Here is a 16,277-nt window from a genome sequence, read left to right as displayed (position 1 = left end):
ACGGTAACAGTAACGTCAGCTCAGCTGCACTGTCAAGGATGAGCTGACAAAGAGAGATATTTTTTCTATGCTAAGGCCGAGGCAACAAAGCGGTCAATGTCACCCTCTCCTACGCAACATAATGGACAGAATATCTCTGAATCAGTAACACGTCTTTACACATCACGGGAGAAAGAATGAGTGTACAGATCTTTCATAGAAGCAGGGATGCTTCGTAACACCTTGTCCAATTCGGTCCTTGATGAAAACGAAACAACGCACTAAGCAAAAAAATCGCAGCTAATGAGAACATATGTGATGTCTGTCCCCAAAAAGTGTTGTTATTTGGAAATTTAAGCCACACTTAAAAATGTATGAATGTATTATATTTAAAAACAAAATATCAAACCAAATGGCATTTATTTGATAGAAATATAGTGCACTTTTAAAGCAAATATTTAAACAAAGAAACATGTTTATTAGGTTTTCAAAAGAAATCAAGAAATAGAAATGAAATCACTCCAAATCAACCACAAATTAATCAGAAAAACTCTTTTTATCTAGTTTTATTTGATATAATACAATGAAAGTCATACATTTTAAGTGTGGCTAAGGTGGCCAAATATGGTCAAATGTTTTGGGGGGCCATAGAGTGGTGGAGGGATGACGTCAAACCCCGGAAGACTAATTCGCCACTGGTTCCCTCAAGATTTTAGTATGGGGTTTTATAATGGGGTTTTTCAATTTATGAGTAAAATAAAGCCTGTGGTGAACATAACTTGACGATACTTTGATGTTTTGTTCTACAATGTAAATTGCACACATTCACACCCAAAACGGTCTTATCTAGTTACTTATTAGAAACATACAGTACATTTAATAAAACAAATAAACATAATTGCTTCAAAATAAACATTTTTGGTATGGGTGTGTGTAATTTATGTTATAGAACAAAACGTCAAAGTATAGTCAAGTTATGTTTACCACAGGCTTTCATAAATTGAAAAACCCCATTATTAAACCCCCTAATCTCGAGGGAACTAGGGGCGAATTAGTCTTCTGGGTTTTGACGTCATCCCTGCGCCACTCATGACAATCATGGAAAAGATTATCAAGTGACACAATGCAAGACCAAACTTTAGACTCCACATTCAAAACACTGGTACTCACCTCTCTCACAGGAGCGACCTAGATAGCCCGTCCCTGAGCAGTCACACACATATCGGTTCCAGCCCTCTCTGCAGGTGCCGCTGTTAAGGCAGGGGTTGCTTAGACACTGTTTGGGAGGTTCCTTAGAGCAGGATGGCTTCACCCCGATTGCCCTCTGGGCCTCCGCTATCCGCCGGATGTCCTTGCTCTGGCCGTCCATGAACAGATCTCGCACGCAGCCCACATAGCCGTAGTTAAGGAGAGCGGTCCACACCTCCGTGGGGAAGATCAGACCGGCGCGGTCCTCTGGCAGGCCGCCCAGGTAGAGTATGTCATCCAAGTCCAGGATCTCACTCTCACCGGGAGCGTTGTAGGGAGTACGGATCGAGTTGACGGAAATGGTGCCTGTCACAAAACCACAAGGAACAAATTTAATTTCGTTAACTTGATGTTTAGATGCCATTTCAGCAACTTCTAAAAAGTTTGATTCAGTTTTAATGAGAAATTATATATGCAAATTATGGACTATGCAAATGAAACTCTTTAAGGCTATTGAAATTATCCTTCATTCTTTCCTCTGTAAATAAAAGCCCCTTTGCTTTCAGAGCACACAATGTAGATGAAACTCTCTCGGTTTCAGTCTCCTCAAAGTAAATCTGAAATGATGTAGCTACTGTACATTCATGCTTAAGCTTGGAAATGTGAAGGATGATTCCAGAGCAACACTTTGTCACCATTTGTCAGAACAGCGCCTTTAGCATTGATTTGTCAGTTTTGCATTTGTAGGTATGTGTCGAGTATAAAATCGCTCTGCGGATGATCAAATCAGCTTGATGTAGATGTCAATAGCAAAAGTATGAGTTATGAACAAGATTGGTGCTTAAAAAAAAAGGAAGCCTGGGACAAAATGTGGGCCATTGTCACAATGATAAGTCTTTTGCATAATTTCTTGTTAAGGTAGATGCACTTATTTCATGTATTCAAGTTACTGGAATAGATAGATAATTTACATAAAATTCTAAATAATTGTATATAACTCCCATTTGATGTATAATATAATATAATATAATATAATATAATATAATATAATATAATATAATATAATATAATATAATATAATATAGGGAATAGATAAGTAATAAAGCTCTCTGAACAGTACAGAACTTTTACTGGATGTATATAGTAATAATTTACATTTTACATACTGTTGGAAATGGGGATTAAATCCAAATGTGCGGGTATGACATCACTTTGTAGGCTAAAACGCAGAAGCGAGTTAGCATTTTAGCACTTCTGGTTCCATCGTCCTGAAGTCAATGGGTTTTCTGAATGGGGTTTAGGTTAAATGGCTGAAATTAGGTCTGTGGTGAACACAAGCTCAAGTGTTAATGAGCCCCTCTTAATAGGAATTTACAAGCAGAAGGGTGGTAAAATACATGAAGACTGTTTTTTTAAAGGCTTTATAGACAGATTGGGAGTGAAGGACTCTTGAAGGACCAGCACCACTTGCTTGAAGAATTCATCTTCCAGAATATGGCAGTACGTTTTGGGAGTTCATTTTTAGTCCATCTCCTACCCTGAAGTCCGTTTTGCAGAGATGGACTAAAAATGAACTCCCAAAACTTACTGTTCCCAACCTTTCTGCTAAGAAATGAATTGTAAGCATCCAGACTGCGATAGGCTTTTATTTCGCACTCTCTATTCAGGCAAACGTTTAATGTTCTGTGTAAAAAGTTCACACATCAAAGTCTTCTTTAAAGGGTCCGGTAGTTCCAATCATCGTTTATTTTCAGTTTTTGGAAATACCTTAACTGTTGCCTTTTCTCTAGATTTAAAAGGTACGTGCTTGTTTTGACAGACCTGAGATTTAAAAATTGCGCCATCGGAAATGCTTCAGGACCACACATGCGCAGTAGCATTCCAACGAGTTTGTTATTGTTTACATCCTTGAAATGGTCTACACAAAGACAAAGATTCAAAAAGCAGTCTCCATAGCAACAGCAGACAATGTACCAGATTCACCGGATAGTCATCACTATCAAAAGGGCATAACAGAATTAACGCTCAGCCCTATTCATATCTAATTGATTGGTTGTGACTGATTCAGTTCTAACAAATTATTTGTGAACCCTTTCAAAGCATGTTTCTGTCCGCCCTCCTGTTTTATGGTTTATGTCTAAACACCGCTTTTACAACAGTGGTTAATATAAAGAGCGAAAACACAGTGCTCTCTGGTGAGGCGAGCCTTTCATTCACTCTCATAATGTTAAAACACTTTCACGAGTTCTATAATCACCCTCATTGTTTTCCTGGCGACTCCTACAAACAGGCATTTATACGTAGGCTGCAATTCAGAATTTTCCTTCTCATTTTCCACCACTGTGCACTGCCATTATTCACGCCTTGAAGGCAGTTACAAAAGAAAAGCCATTACTGGCAAGATAGGAGAGAACAGGCAGGGATTAACGCAAAGCGCTGGCCACTGCTGAATCCTGTTTATTAGTGTCCAACACTCAGTCCAAACTCAATAAAAGGCAGCTTAGAATTAAAGATGCCGCCCTTTCAGTGCCAAAACCTTCTTTCTTTAGTGACAAAAATGCAGCTTCTGTTATAAAGGCATAATTTGTATGACTATAATCGAGGGGTCAGCTGGAGGTGGTACTGTATGCATACGACATGTTAAAGGGACATTTTACCCAAAAAAGAAAATTCTGTCATCAACTACTTATCCTCATGTCATCCCAAACCTGTATTACATTTTTGTTTTCTGTGTAAAACACACTCATGTTGTATGGGGAATTTCCATAGACATAATTGTTTTTTTAGCTGTACATTCTTATCCCCTAACCCTAAACCTACCCATCACAGAAAACTTTCTGCATTTTTATTTATTTTTTAGAAAATGACAGTTCGTTTTGCTAGATAAGTCCCTTATTCCTCGGCTGGGATCGTGTAGAGCCCTTTGAAACTGCATTGAAACTGCAATTTGGACCTTCAAACAGTTGTACCCCATTAAAGTCCACTATATGGAGAAAAATCCAGGAATGTTTTCCTCAAAAACCTTCATTTCTTTTCGACTGAAGAAAGACATGAACATCTTGGTTGACGTGGGGGTGAGTAAATTATCAGGAAATTTTTATTCTGAAGTGAACTTATCCTTTAAGTCAGTCTGCACATGCTAACTTGGACTTTAAATTCCTCAAGAAATCTAAACCAACATTGGCTGAAAATGTATGGATTTTCATTATAAATCATCTGTGAATAGATCACAGAAACAAAGCAGGGGCTTCATTGAGTATATGCATATAAATGTGCGCCAAGCTCCAATAAAGGATGTATTTGTTCTCAGATCTGTGATTTATTTTCATCATTAATGGCTATTGTGGGAATTGAATGAATGGCTGCTGTAACGTTCTGCTATGCTTTCCGGTCTGTGATGTAGAGCTCTGGGGCTGAGCTTAGATTTGCGACACATACCTCGAGAGAGAGAAAAATTCTCTTCGAGATTAAATGTGATTCCATAGACTGATTACGCCCTCTTGTATCTGACTCATTATTCACAGGCACACCCAAAGAAAAGGGAGAAATATTAAATGGCTAGACATGGTGGCACAGTAAATTATAATTATGCTCCATGTAACTAATTCTCTGCCAAGTGTTTCAACGAATATGGAAAAATAGTGCTTTCTGTTCTATTCCGCTTGATACATTACTGCAGAGATGCCACTTGTAACATGCTAACAGTGTTGGTAAATAAGAATTTCATTTTCCTCTAAGCCTGTAATAAGTCTGTATGGATTTGATGAGGCATAGCGGCACTATTTCTCCTCCTCTCGCACTCACACCCCCCCCACACACACACACATTATCTTGTCCTGTGTTGCGCACTTGGCGAATGTACCCCTAAACAGCAGCCAAACATCTCCCCCGGGTCATCAGTAATGAGCATTCTCCATCATCTCGACTTCCATTCACTCTGCTCAGTGATTACATAGCACGGCCTAATGCTGGGCCCGGCATTACTTTTTGTACACACGCACAAATACATACACACACACGCACACATTAGTGGAGTAGAGTGGATTTCTGAAAAAAAGGAGTCCCATTTGGTTTTTTAGTCCAATGTAAATTCACATTCTAGTTTCATTTGATGTTTACGTGGTTTTTGCTTGAAATGTTATGGAATGGCATTTACCTTACATTACCAACAAACAATACATTCTATAATTGTTTGTATGCATTATATTAGCATACTATTTATTAGTGACATGCTTGAAGTCAACTATCTTATTCAGCAGTACAAAAGGCACAAAAATAGCTTCAAAAATTAATTACGAATTCTATATATATTTGTTAGACTGAACTAAATTTACAATGCATTGGTGAGTAACATTAAACTAAGACTATATCGTACATATTTCCATATTTTGCTATCAATGTTTTAAAACTTCCAGGCAATATCATATTTAGCATTATTCTTCATAAGGGTTGTTTAAAAATAATGAATAAATAATTTATAATACAAGGCATATGTGACCCTGGACCACAAAAGTGAGTTGTATACGTCATCTGAAAGCTGGATAAAAGCTGAATAAAATTGATGTATGGTTTGTTAGGATAGGTCAATATTTGGCCGAGATACAACTATTTGAAAATCTGGAATCTGAAGGTGCAAAAAAAATTGAGAAACATTGAGAAAATCGCCTTTAAAATTGTCCATTTATGTTTGCGATTTTGATTTCACATTAATGCTGCTCTTATCAATTCTCTATTCATCAAAAAATCCTGAAAAAAAATGATCACACTTTCCACAAAAATATGAAGCAGCGCAACTGTTCTCAACATTGATAATAATAATTAAGCACCAAATCACCATATTAGAATGACTTATAAAAGTTATGTGACACTGAAGACAAGATTATGACACTGAAAATCCAGCTTTGTTTTCACTGGAATAAATATCATACACAAAATATATAAAAATCAATTGAAATCATCAATTTTATCACAATATTACTGTATTTACTGTAGTTTTGATTAAATTAATGAAGCCTTGGTGAGCATAAGAACTGATAACATGTGTCAAAAACACTATTAAAACAGCAGTGTATAAATTAAATAGAGTTAAAAATAAGCTCTGCATTTAGTTTTGACACAATTCTGGTTTTAGTCCCGCCCCCACATCCAAATATTTGAATACAGATACAATAATTTGTTATCGCAACATACAGAAAGAAATCATGTATTCAATGCACACCCATACCATTTATTTACTTTTTTAAAAACCAAATCACATTACAATCTCATCAAGTTTATGATTTTTTTAATTTTTAAATCACTTCAAAAATTAATCATGTAGCTTGTTACTGGTAACTGATGTTTAGCTATTATTAAGCTATTATTACTAATAGTCGCCTTCTTTTTGGACCATTAGTCAACAAATCCTCTGTAAACACTGCAGGTCTCATGTCTGGGAAAGGCACAGACGTGCAGCTTTCATTTAACTAAGCTGAATGGTCACTAAAACCACACTCATAGATCATCACTTCCAGTTCATTTCAATTCAAAAGTGACCGTAAGTGGTGATTTCTGAGTGGGTGTGTTTCCTTTGTACTCAGCCTGTCCATTTCCACCATTTTGACCCATTCATTCAGGCCAATTTGTGGCCTGGCTGACTGCTGGACAGTGTCACTTTAGAAAAATAAGTGGTTTATCCACTACACTTGATCTCATATATCCGAATCTCTGTATTGTTGACTATTCACTCATCCTAGATTTTTTGTGGAGGCACAAAAATGGCCCTGACACACATATACGTGTACATATGTACATTCTCATTAATAGATGCATAAGCAAAGCCACAAATGTACATGTTTGCATACATGCACGCAAAAACACCAGCATGCCCACACACGCGCGCACCCTGAACCAGGACGGCTGCCCATATATGATCAAAAGGCTTGCGTAGGCAGCCAATTCACGCAGGCGGGAGAGTGACACAGCTTATTCTGCAGGCCTGAAATGCAAGGCCCCATCTGTCAATGGCGTTTCAGATTCCCATGAAATGCCACAAAGAGAAAAGGTGTATTCTCTCTTTCTCTCTTTTAAAATGTGCCTGAACTCACAATGACGGCTAGTGGATTGTGCGACGATAAAGAAAGGAGAATAAGATCAAACCGAGCTCCGTGACTGAAAACGATGATTTGATGAAAAATACAATTTAAAAGCGTGGATAAAAAGACCAGCTCTCTTAACGAAACCGTATCCAATCCCAATTGAATACTGTACTGGCATGAAACAAATATAACATTCTTGCTTTAGAAATGTGATTTCATAATTGCTTCAAAAGCTATTTAATTTTCCCCTTATAACTTTCACCATTTAATCTCACAGTATATGTCAGAACTAATGCAGGCTACTGGCATTTCTATATCCGGAAAGAGAAGATGAGAGATTCGCAATAACCACGGATCAATAGAGCCTTTTCTCACTTTTTCACCGAAACGAGAAAACGAACGAGTACCAAAGGCCGTTCTTTTGAATCCAGGCAAACAGCATTGACGTGAGAGAAAAAGGGGGAGAGTGGGAGAGTTAGGGATGAATGTCTTTGCTTGGCAGAGCTTGCTCTCTCCTTTGGGAAACCAAATCTGGTTTCCATGGCAACTCCGGTAGAGAAGACAGAGCTCGAAAGGAGGAGGAAGACAGGAAAGACTGCGGGTCCTGTTCATATTCAAATGCCTGCCTGACAGTGCGCTCCGGAAGGCACGGTTACGGCTATGTTCACGCGAGCGTGAGAGAACACTGCTGTCTCGGTTATGTCAATATTTTCGTAGGCCTTGAATACCAGCCAACATCTAACCATACATTGAATACATCAAAAATGCATCAGCAGAATGAAGGAACAGGTGTAAGATTAAGACACAGAGCCTGATCTACCTGATCTTCCGTCCCTCTGGAAGTCCACGTGGTACCATTCTCCGTCGTTGACTTTTTTGTTGACGGCACGGGTTTTGGTGGTGCCCGAGCCCATGTCGAGCAGAAGGTATAGGTGGCCGTCCAGCATCTCTATGGCGAAGAAATCCACCTTCAAGGTTTTGGGGCTCTTGGGGTCTTTCTGCTGCTGCGGTTTGGGTTTTCCGTGGCTGAAGAGGAGCAGGCCATTGGGCTCAGTGGTGCGGAAGTCGAAGGAGATGGAACCGGCTTTTTTGGCAGTCCACTTGTCAAGGGTAATGAATGACTCTGGTGTCTCGAAGGTGACAGGATCTAGGGTAGCCACATTTTCACATTTGAAGGCCACCACACCGCTCACCTTCATTTTGGGGTCACCTAGCTTGGCCAGTCGAGATAGCTCGAGCCTTACATCATTGTTCTTGTACACAACCTTTATGTGAAAAGAGAAGAAAAACAGATTTCCAGTGAGAAAAAAAACTCACATTAGACTTTTTATCACATTATGTTATTACAACAAGAGCTGGGGGCAGAAATCACGTTAATAGTCTTAAACTCTGTTCCACTATTAATAAAGTCCACAAGAAGCACAGACACCCTAGCAATGTCTCTGATCGGAGCTGCTGGTAAATATAATTTGTTAGTATTATTTTAATTAATTAAATGTACATGCAATATTTACATTTATAATAAAATAAATCAAATCAAATATAAGATATATTTTTAATAGATTTAAAGCAAATAAATGTCACTTCAGTTCTAATTTGAATGCATTTTTGTGGAGGCTAAACCTCTGTCAAACATTTGTCAAAGAAACTTTGACATTCACACTTTCAGTGTCTCGAAATGAAAAGTACATATCCTTTTACTATATTTCCTTTGTAATACAGTGGGTATATAATCACTCAAGCTTACCGGTGTCATTTTACTATTCAATCTAAATAGCATCAAATCGCAGAGCATTTTCTGCCCTCCCAGAATGTGGGGCACAACACTTTCTCTCTATCCTCTACAAGGCTGAAACCCGATGAAATAAACCCGAGCACCAGACTGTGAAGTGTTCACTATAACCCTCTTTTAATTCAGTTTCGATTTCATTTGAGCCCTTGCCAGGAAGAAGATAATGGTATGCGGATGCAATAAAAGCTTATTGACAATGCTTCAGAAATGCCAATCACAGGCAGGCACAAGAGCCTTTCCAGCCATTAACGTGCCACAGGAGTGAACCCCCCTCCTCCTTCCCGCTTCATAAACTCACACGGGAGGAAAAACTCTAGCGATCTGTGATAAAACACTGCACAACATGGCCGCCGGAGAAGACCGCATTACAGATGAGAGGTTAGGGGCAGGGACAGCAGGTGGAGGACGACACATCTGTCTGTGCCACCTGATCTGAACCATCAGGAGCCTGGAAAGCACTGACCAAATGCCCCTGAGAGGTGGGCTGCATTAAAACTAATGCACTAATGATGAATGGGCTTCTTGTGTACCCAGCTCTAAATGCCTGAATAAATCAACCTCGGCATAAATAACTACTCACGCACGGTAACAAACACACACCTAAAGGTCCTCAATGCACCTCACACACACTCATAATGCACATCTTGCATGAAAATATTAAATATGACCTTTGCAAAGCAAAATAATGACAAAATAAAATGTTAAAAGGACCCCCGTACAGCCTACGCATAGTTGTTCTTTTAATGCCAGTAAAGCTCGTGAATGAACCAAGATGATCCATTCAGAATCCTCTTAATATGAATTCTCGTTCATGAGTTCAAAGCACTAGAGTGTTTAATAACACAGGTCAATGACCTCAGGCCTGCTGCTAATCTTTGGAAATGATAGCACTAAAGCACAGACAAGAGACACCAAACGCCTACACATGGCAGCAAACCACAGCTTACACGAGTCTGCACTTTCATGTTTTGACATTGATTGATTGCTTGTGGATTGGTTTTGAAATGAAGGCTGAAGGCTGGAGGCGGAAAGTGTAGAGTCTGCACTGTTTCCATGCTCAGTGCATCCACATATTTGACTAAATCTCACCTTTTGTCATCTTTATGCCTCTTGTAAGAGTTTGTGAGCATTGAAAGTGTTACATTTGCATTAAGAAAGGCACTAGTATTATTATATATTTGATGCCTCTGTCTAAAACCATGATTTATATTTAAACTATTGGTTCTCCAAAACTGGATGCAAGACTGTTCTCAGAGTTGCGGACAACCAGCAAAATCAATGCTAAATACAAATAATAAAATAAAATAAATAATTTAAAAATGTTTTTAAAAAATGCAAATGATAAAACTTTAATTTATTTATTTTTTTATTTTTAAACAGATAATTATTGTCATGCTATGATCAATAACCAAAAAGCCACCAAAATTAAAATTATATATTTTTTGTTTTCTTGTTTTTTAATTAACAATAAAACACTGAACTAAAGATACATTCAATCATTTAAAATGCTAAATGACTTTAGGCATTGCAACATTAGAATGTACAGTATAAAAAAAAAGAATATTTATTTTGAGATTTGCGAAAGGATACTGTTTTACAGTGTTATTAAATTATTAGTGTTTTAAAAGATTTAAGAGAGTGTTTGATGGCAGCAAAGGTAATCTTAAAGGGATGGTTTGGAGTAATTTCAACCTAGGGTCCTTTGCACCATGACCTCGAGCCAAAGCTTCTGGGGGGGGGGGGGGGGGGGGGTGTTTGGCTCGAGGTCATAGTGCAAAGGACCCTAGGTTGAAATTACTCCGAACCATCCCTTTAATGTAAATAATGGAAATTAGCATGCAAATAAATATTTTATTTAAAATCAAACTAATCTATTAATAAAAAAATTAACTATAAAATAAAATGTAAAAACTATGTTCATTTATTCTATTCAGTCTATGTCATGATAATTATTCTGCAGGTTGCATGACATCTATGGAAGCCATGAACAAAACTATGCACGGTTAAAAAAAGAAAAAAGGACATTTGATGGTTCTGTGTTGGGTCACGTGGTGACCATAGTAAAATCACTGACCTAGGCTGTGTAAGATTAGACATGATAAATAGACTTACAAGGTAAATGCCAGTGAGCAATGGTAACTAATTGTGGGTCTAGAGGTTAATGAATGAATCACCAAGAGCTATAGCACCTTAAGTTCAACCAATACCATCATTGTCTCCGTTTCATAAATCAATCACAATCAATTCAATTTAACTGCTCTTCACTAACGTACTGAAGTTAGCTAAATATGCATTTTTTTCTATACATAAAACAAAATGGCTGGCATTTTATTTCTGTTCATAACACCAAACACATCTGACTTCCTGGCAGTCAGAACAGCTCTTTACTTCACCAGCTGGCGTATCAGAGGACATCCCATTCCACAGGGATGCGAGTCTAACATGGAGGATGGAAGCTGATGGATGAGACAACATGTTCTCCACAGTTTTCCTCTCAGGAGTTTTACGATCACAGTCAAGAGCATGTGAGGTAGTGGACTGTTGATCTGTCGCACATATCTATCTATCAAATATTGCTGGGAACTGAGTGATTCTAATGTATTTCATTAGGCTGGCTTTTAATTTCCACATGAACTTAAATGTATTATTTACTTATTTATCCAATTTGTCGCACTCTTGTTTATTTGTTAGTTCTGTCACTGTTGACGATCTGTGACCCATTTTCAAATTAACAGTCTTCAGATGTGAGGAAACCTCATCAGCAATGTTAATTAGAGAATGCATTTCAACTCTGTTGCTGTGTTTCGGCTCCCGAGTCCGTGGCGACTGATAAATAATTCCTTCAGTTGTTGGTGTATGTGTTCTCACAGGTCAGAGACAGCACACATAAGCGCAATGCTGACGTCCATAAAATGTATAAAAAGTCACTAATACAAATGATAAAAACAGCAGACATATATGTGAATGCTGTATTGACGTATACAGTTTGCTATACTGCTTGTTCCGAGTAATTAACTCATTCATTGAAAGGGGTGTGTTCAAAATAATAGAAGTGTGGAGTTTAATTAGATAATTCCATCATTCTGTAAAAAAAGGGGTCATTAATTGTCCTTTATTAAGGAAAAAGGGAAGCAAATGTTTCAAACATTTTTATAAAATACATTTCCTTCTGAATTACTAAGAAAACGGGCCATTCCAAACATCCCAGCAAGCAATAACCGTCATTTCACAGTTTCGGTTAACTATAGACCCGATATAGTCCAGCTATAAATAACCCACTTCTAGCCCAAATAACCTTGAATTTGGTTACATGTCGTTTTTTGCCTAAATAACTTGTATGATATTGCATCATGTAAGCAAAGTCAACAGTGATTACAAGGTGTTTGGTTTAATTTCTTTGACATGTTTTATGCGTAGCCTGTGCGTCTATTCTTGGGCTATGGTTAGACGTCTATTACATTTTTATTGACAGCCCAAATTTTGCCTTGTTTTAGCCTAGACGTCAGGGCAGTGTTTGGACGGCTATTAGATGGCTATGTTAGATCGAAGCTAAACTAACAGCAAGAAGCCCAAGTTAAGCACCATTGTTGGAAAAAAATGGTTAAAATTTGCCAAGGAACACATTGATTGGCCCAAAGAGAAATGGCGCAACATTCTGTGGACTGATGAGAAAAAAAAAAATTCGGGTCTAGTGGTCATTGACAGTACGTCAGGTGACCCCCGGGTGCCGAATTCAAGCCACAGTACACTGTGAAGACAGTGAAGCATGGTGGCGCAAAAATTATGGTATGAGGATGTTTTTCACACTATGGTGTTGGACCTATTTATGTCAAACCAGGGATCATTGATCAGTTTGAATACATTCAAATACTTGAAGAGATTGTTGCCCTATGCCGAAGAGGAAATGCCCCTGAAATGGGTCTTTCAACAAGACAACGACCCCAAACACATTAATAAGCGAGCAACATCTTGGTTGCCTGCTTAAATCCCTGACCTCAACTACATTGGAAACTTGTGGGGTGACATTAAGATACTGTTTCTGAAGCAAACCCTAACATTTCACAGGAACTGTGGAATGTACAGTAGTTTGTTCATCCTAAGCTGGTTGCCTCGATGCAACGCAGATGTGCAGCAGTTCTCAAAAACAATGGTCATGCAACTAAATATTAGTTCAGTAATTTAAAGTGGTTTAATCTTAAAAAATGTCGAGTTTGAAGAGAAAAATGTCAACACGATACATTTTTAAACTGATTAATTGATTTGCTTTTATTTGCTTGCTGTAAAAATAACACACTCATTAAAGCACTGCTATTTATTTGAACAAACTGTAATTAACTAATGAACTGTAAACATAACATAACTTTGCTGAGGTAAATGCAACATTAAGTGGCTGTTGGTTGTTCAAAAGCTGTTGTATTGACACTTACCGAAATGTATCATGTCTCATGTCTCATGTAATCGTTCAGTGTTTCAAATCAGGAAAGTTGTACTGTATCTTTAAACAAACGTTTTCATGTTCATGCATGATTTTTTTGTGCTTGTATTAATTATTGTATAACTTGTATTAAAGTGGAAGCAAAGAATTGCGCTGCCGCGTGAACTGAGGCACTACACAGATCTGTAACTTCACATTTAAGAGCGTCAAATTTTAATTTTGTGATAAAATGGACAGAATTTGAAAGCTGAGACTTGTTTCTTATCAGAAGTAATAAAGCACAATGCTCTTTGTGATTACTGGATGGGAGGCGCTACAAAAAATGTTTGGTGTAGGGAGAAAACGCAACCCTGGTTTGAACTACGGGTGATACATGGGGTCAAATAGAGCCTGCTGTAACATCGCTATTTTTTGTTTATGCGTTGTTGTATGATGTTATTGTTGCATTAACTTCCACAGCCTTAAATTCAACACAACAGACATTTTCTTCACACATATGTGTCAGTCTGACACGTTTTTCTGCTCCCTTTTGATTGCCTGGATATAATCGGTCCTGATCATCATCTGTTTTTAAACAATCGGCCAATACAGATTATTCCCTAACACACACACACACACACACACACTACTGTTCAAATGTTTGGGAGAAGTTAGCTGCAAGGACGCATCTCTCTTTTTTCATTCTATATATATATATATATATATATATATATATATACATATACATATAATATGTATACTGTATATACATACTTCCTATAAAATGAAACTAGTGCAATATAACCCAATTCAGCATATTCTGAATACATTTTAGTGGATTAAATGCAAGGTCATATCTTTCTATCATTCAAAATGTAAATGAATAAATGTAATATAGTATCAATTGAAGGTAATTCAATTACTGGGAGACTTCTGGGTCAAAAGACCTTTTTTAAAGTAGCAATTTTCAGGGCGCTTACCTCTTTCAGGCAGCCCATAAAGTTGTTGCTAACGGGGGATCCGGGCAGATCCGCAGTGCTGGGACTACCCCCGACATAGAAAAAGTCGTCCGAGCCTAGCATGGTGTAGTCCTCTTGTGTATATCCAGTGGTGGTCAGAATTCCATCCACGGATATTGTAACCTAGACAACAAAGCACAGGGAAAGGACACGCTATACTCACATATAACTTGAATGCTGTTACAGGGCTTTGGTCCCCCTCTTAAGGATTTGGATGCTGGTTTTGTTTTGTTTTTGTCTTTAATGCTTCTTATTTATGTATTTATTTATTGCTTTTCTCTTTTTATTGATTTAATGTGAACCCATTTTCATGTCTGTTTCAGGAAATTCTTATTTATTTATGTATTATTTGACTTTTTTTTTTTTTTTTTTGTCCTTCTAGATTTACGTTTTTGGTGTTAAATTCTAGTATGCCTTAGGTGAGCTGAGGAATTCTGCGGCACATTAGCCCATGATCAATGTTAGTGGTGCCACTAATAGAGCACAAAAAATAAATCAGCAGACACAAAAATGGTGTTAGTAGTATGTGTGTTTCTGAGAGTTAGTATCGCTTGAATCCAGTGCGTGTGAGTAGTTTCAGCAGTTTTCAATGTATTTATATGAGGTAAAAACAAAGAACACGGCGTGCTAAGAGGTTAGAAATGAAAGCACAGGCAATTAGAGGCACATCTCTCACAGATTTGGTTGAATGGATGCATGCTTCATTATCCCTCCCTCTCCACATGCAAACAATGGTTGGTTAGAGAGAATAATTCTTCTCACAGATTAGATTGCACAAGAATGAGTACAGAGAGAAGGGGAGGGAGAAGTACACAAATACGACGAAGCTCATGAGACCAATCACAGCAGAGGTGTCTGCATGCATAAGCGTGTTCACATGAAGAAAGCAAGCAAAAACTACAACAGACAAGATGACTGGCCACCCATGCCAGCCTTAAATGTACTGATGAAACAGAGGTGTTAGTACACGGGGTGGCCAGAATGCACACCATGCTGAACAACAGGCCTCAAAGCTAGCTGGACCAATGAAAAGGCTCAGAGCCAGCCAGCCGAGACCGATCGGTGAGCAAAACCTTATGCAAAAGAACCCAAAGAAGGAAAAGATGCAAGATAACCTAACAAAAAAACGATAAAGATGGGCGGGACAGAAAGAGCTGAGGAAACCGAACTAATGAGAAGAAAAAAGAAATGGGGAATTTGGGCAGGGCAGGGGAAGTAAGCGTAAAGAGTACCAACCGCATTTTCCCCCTTTTTTTGTTTAGTATTGATGTCTACGATTCAAAAAAAGGAAAATAGACACACGGCAAACCCAAACTAAGAAACAATTAGAATGATATCTACCGAACAATGTAGTTTGTTTACCATAGCGTGTCCAATGCCTGAGTGCTTTGTGGAAAAGGGGGGAGAAAGGAAATTAAAAAACTGTGAACAGAACACCGTTCCTCAATCAAAAAAGATGGTCTCTTGCCAAGGTTAGTACATCAGCGTTGCACGTTAGTAAGAGGTAACAGGTTAGTAAATGACACATTCCATGGATGAAAGGTTAGTTTCTTTTCCCAAAAGCAGGTTAGTAAACATTTAAAAAGGGCAAAAGAAGAGAAGGAAAGGAGAAGCAGACGAGATCTGCACCGTGGAGTTCCTCTGGGACACATCTAGTCTACTCTGTTCCAGACACGGTCTCTTCCTATTCCTGGCGCTCCGCTAACTTTACTGGTGACAGAACACACCACTGAGCTTTTTATGTTTACTGCCTGTCCTATCCAACTTCGTGCCACACATCTCGGATCTTATCCGAGTCTTGACACTTC

The 16,277-nt window shown here is 38.2% G+C and overlaps 1 protein-coding gene across 29 annotated transcripts in view; it reads right to left on the bottom strand.

Annotated features, from left to right (window-relative positions):
• nrxn1a (neurexin 1a) overlaps nucleotides 1–16,277 on the bottom strand; it is a 177,195-nt gene that overhangs the window by 90,862 nt on the left and 70,056 nt on the right. For 21 of the 29 annotated variants that reach the window (XM_079850567.1, XM_079850578.1, XM_079850579.1 and 18 more), the window contains 4 exons: nucleotides 15,832–15,855; nucleotides 14,431–14,592; nucleotides 8,065–8,509; nucleotides 1,150–1,533 (listed from right to left, as the gene is read on the bottom strand). In XM_079850567.1, the coding sequence (XP_079706693.1) occupies nucleotides 1,150–1,533; nucleotides 8,065–8,509; nucleotides 14,431–14,592; nucleotides 15,832–15,855 (1,015 nt within the window). The remainder of the gene's footprint in view (nucleotides 1–1,149; nucleotides 1,534–8,064; nucleotides 8,510–14,430; nucleotides 14,593–15,831; nucleotides 15,856–16,277) is intronic. The other 8 variants (XM_079850599.1, XM_079850570.1, XM_079850583.1 and 5 more) reach the window with 1 other exon arrangement.

This window comes from Squalius cephalus (genome assembly GCF_949319135.1).
Source record: "Squalius cephalus genome assembly, chromosome: 19".
Taxonomy (NCBI): domain Eukaryota; kingdom Metazoa; phylum Chordata; class Actinopteri; order Cypriniformes; family Leuciscidae; genus Squalius; species Squalius cephalus.
This window is presented reverse-complemented; position numbering and strand designations above follow the sequence as displayed.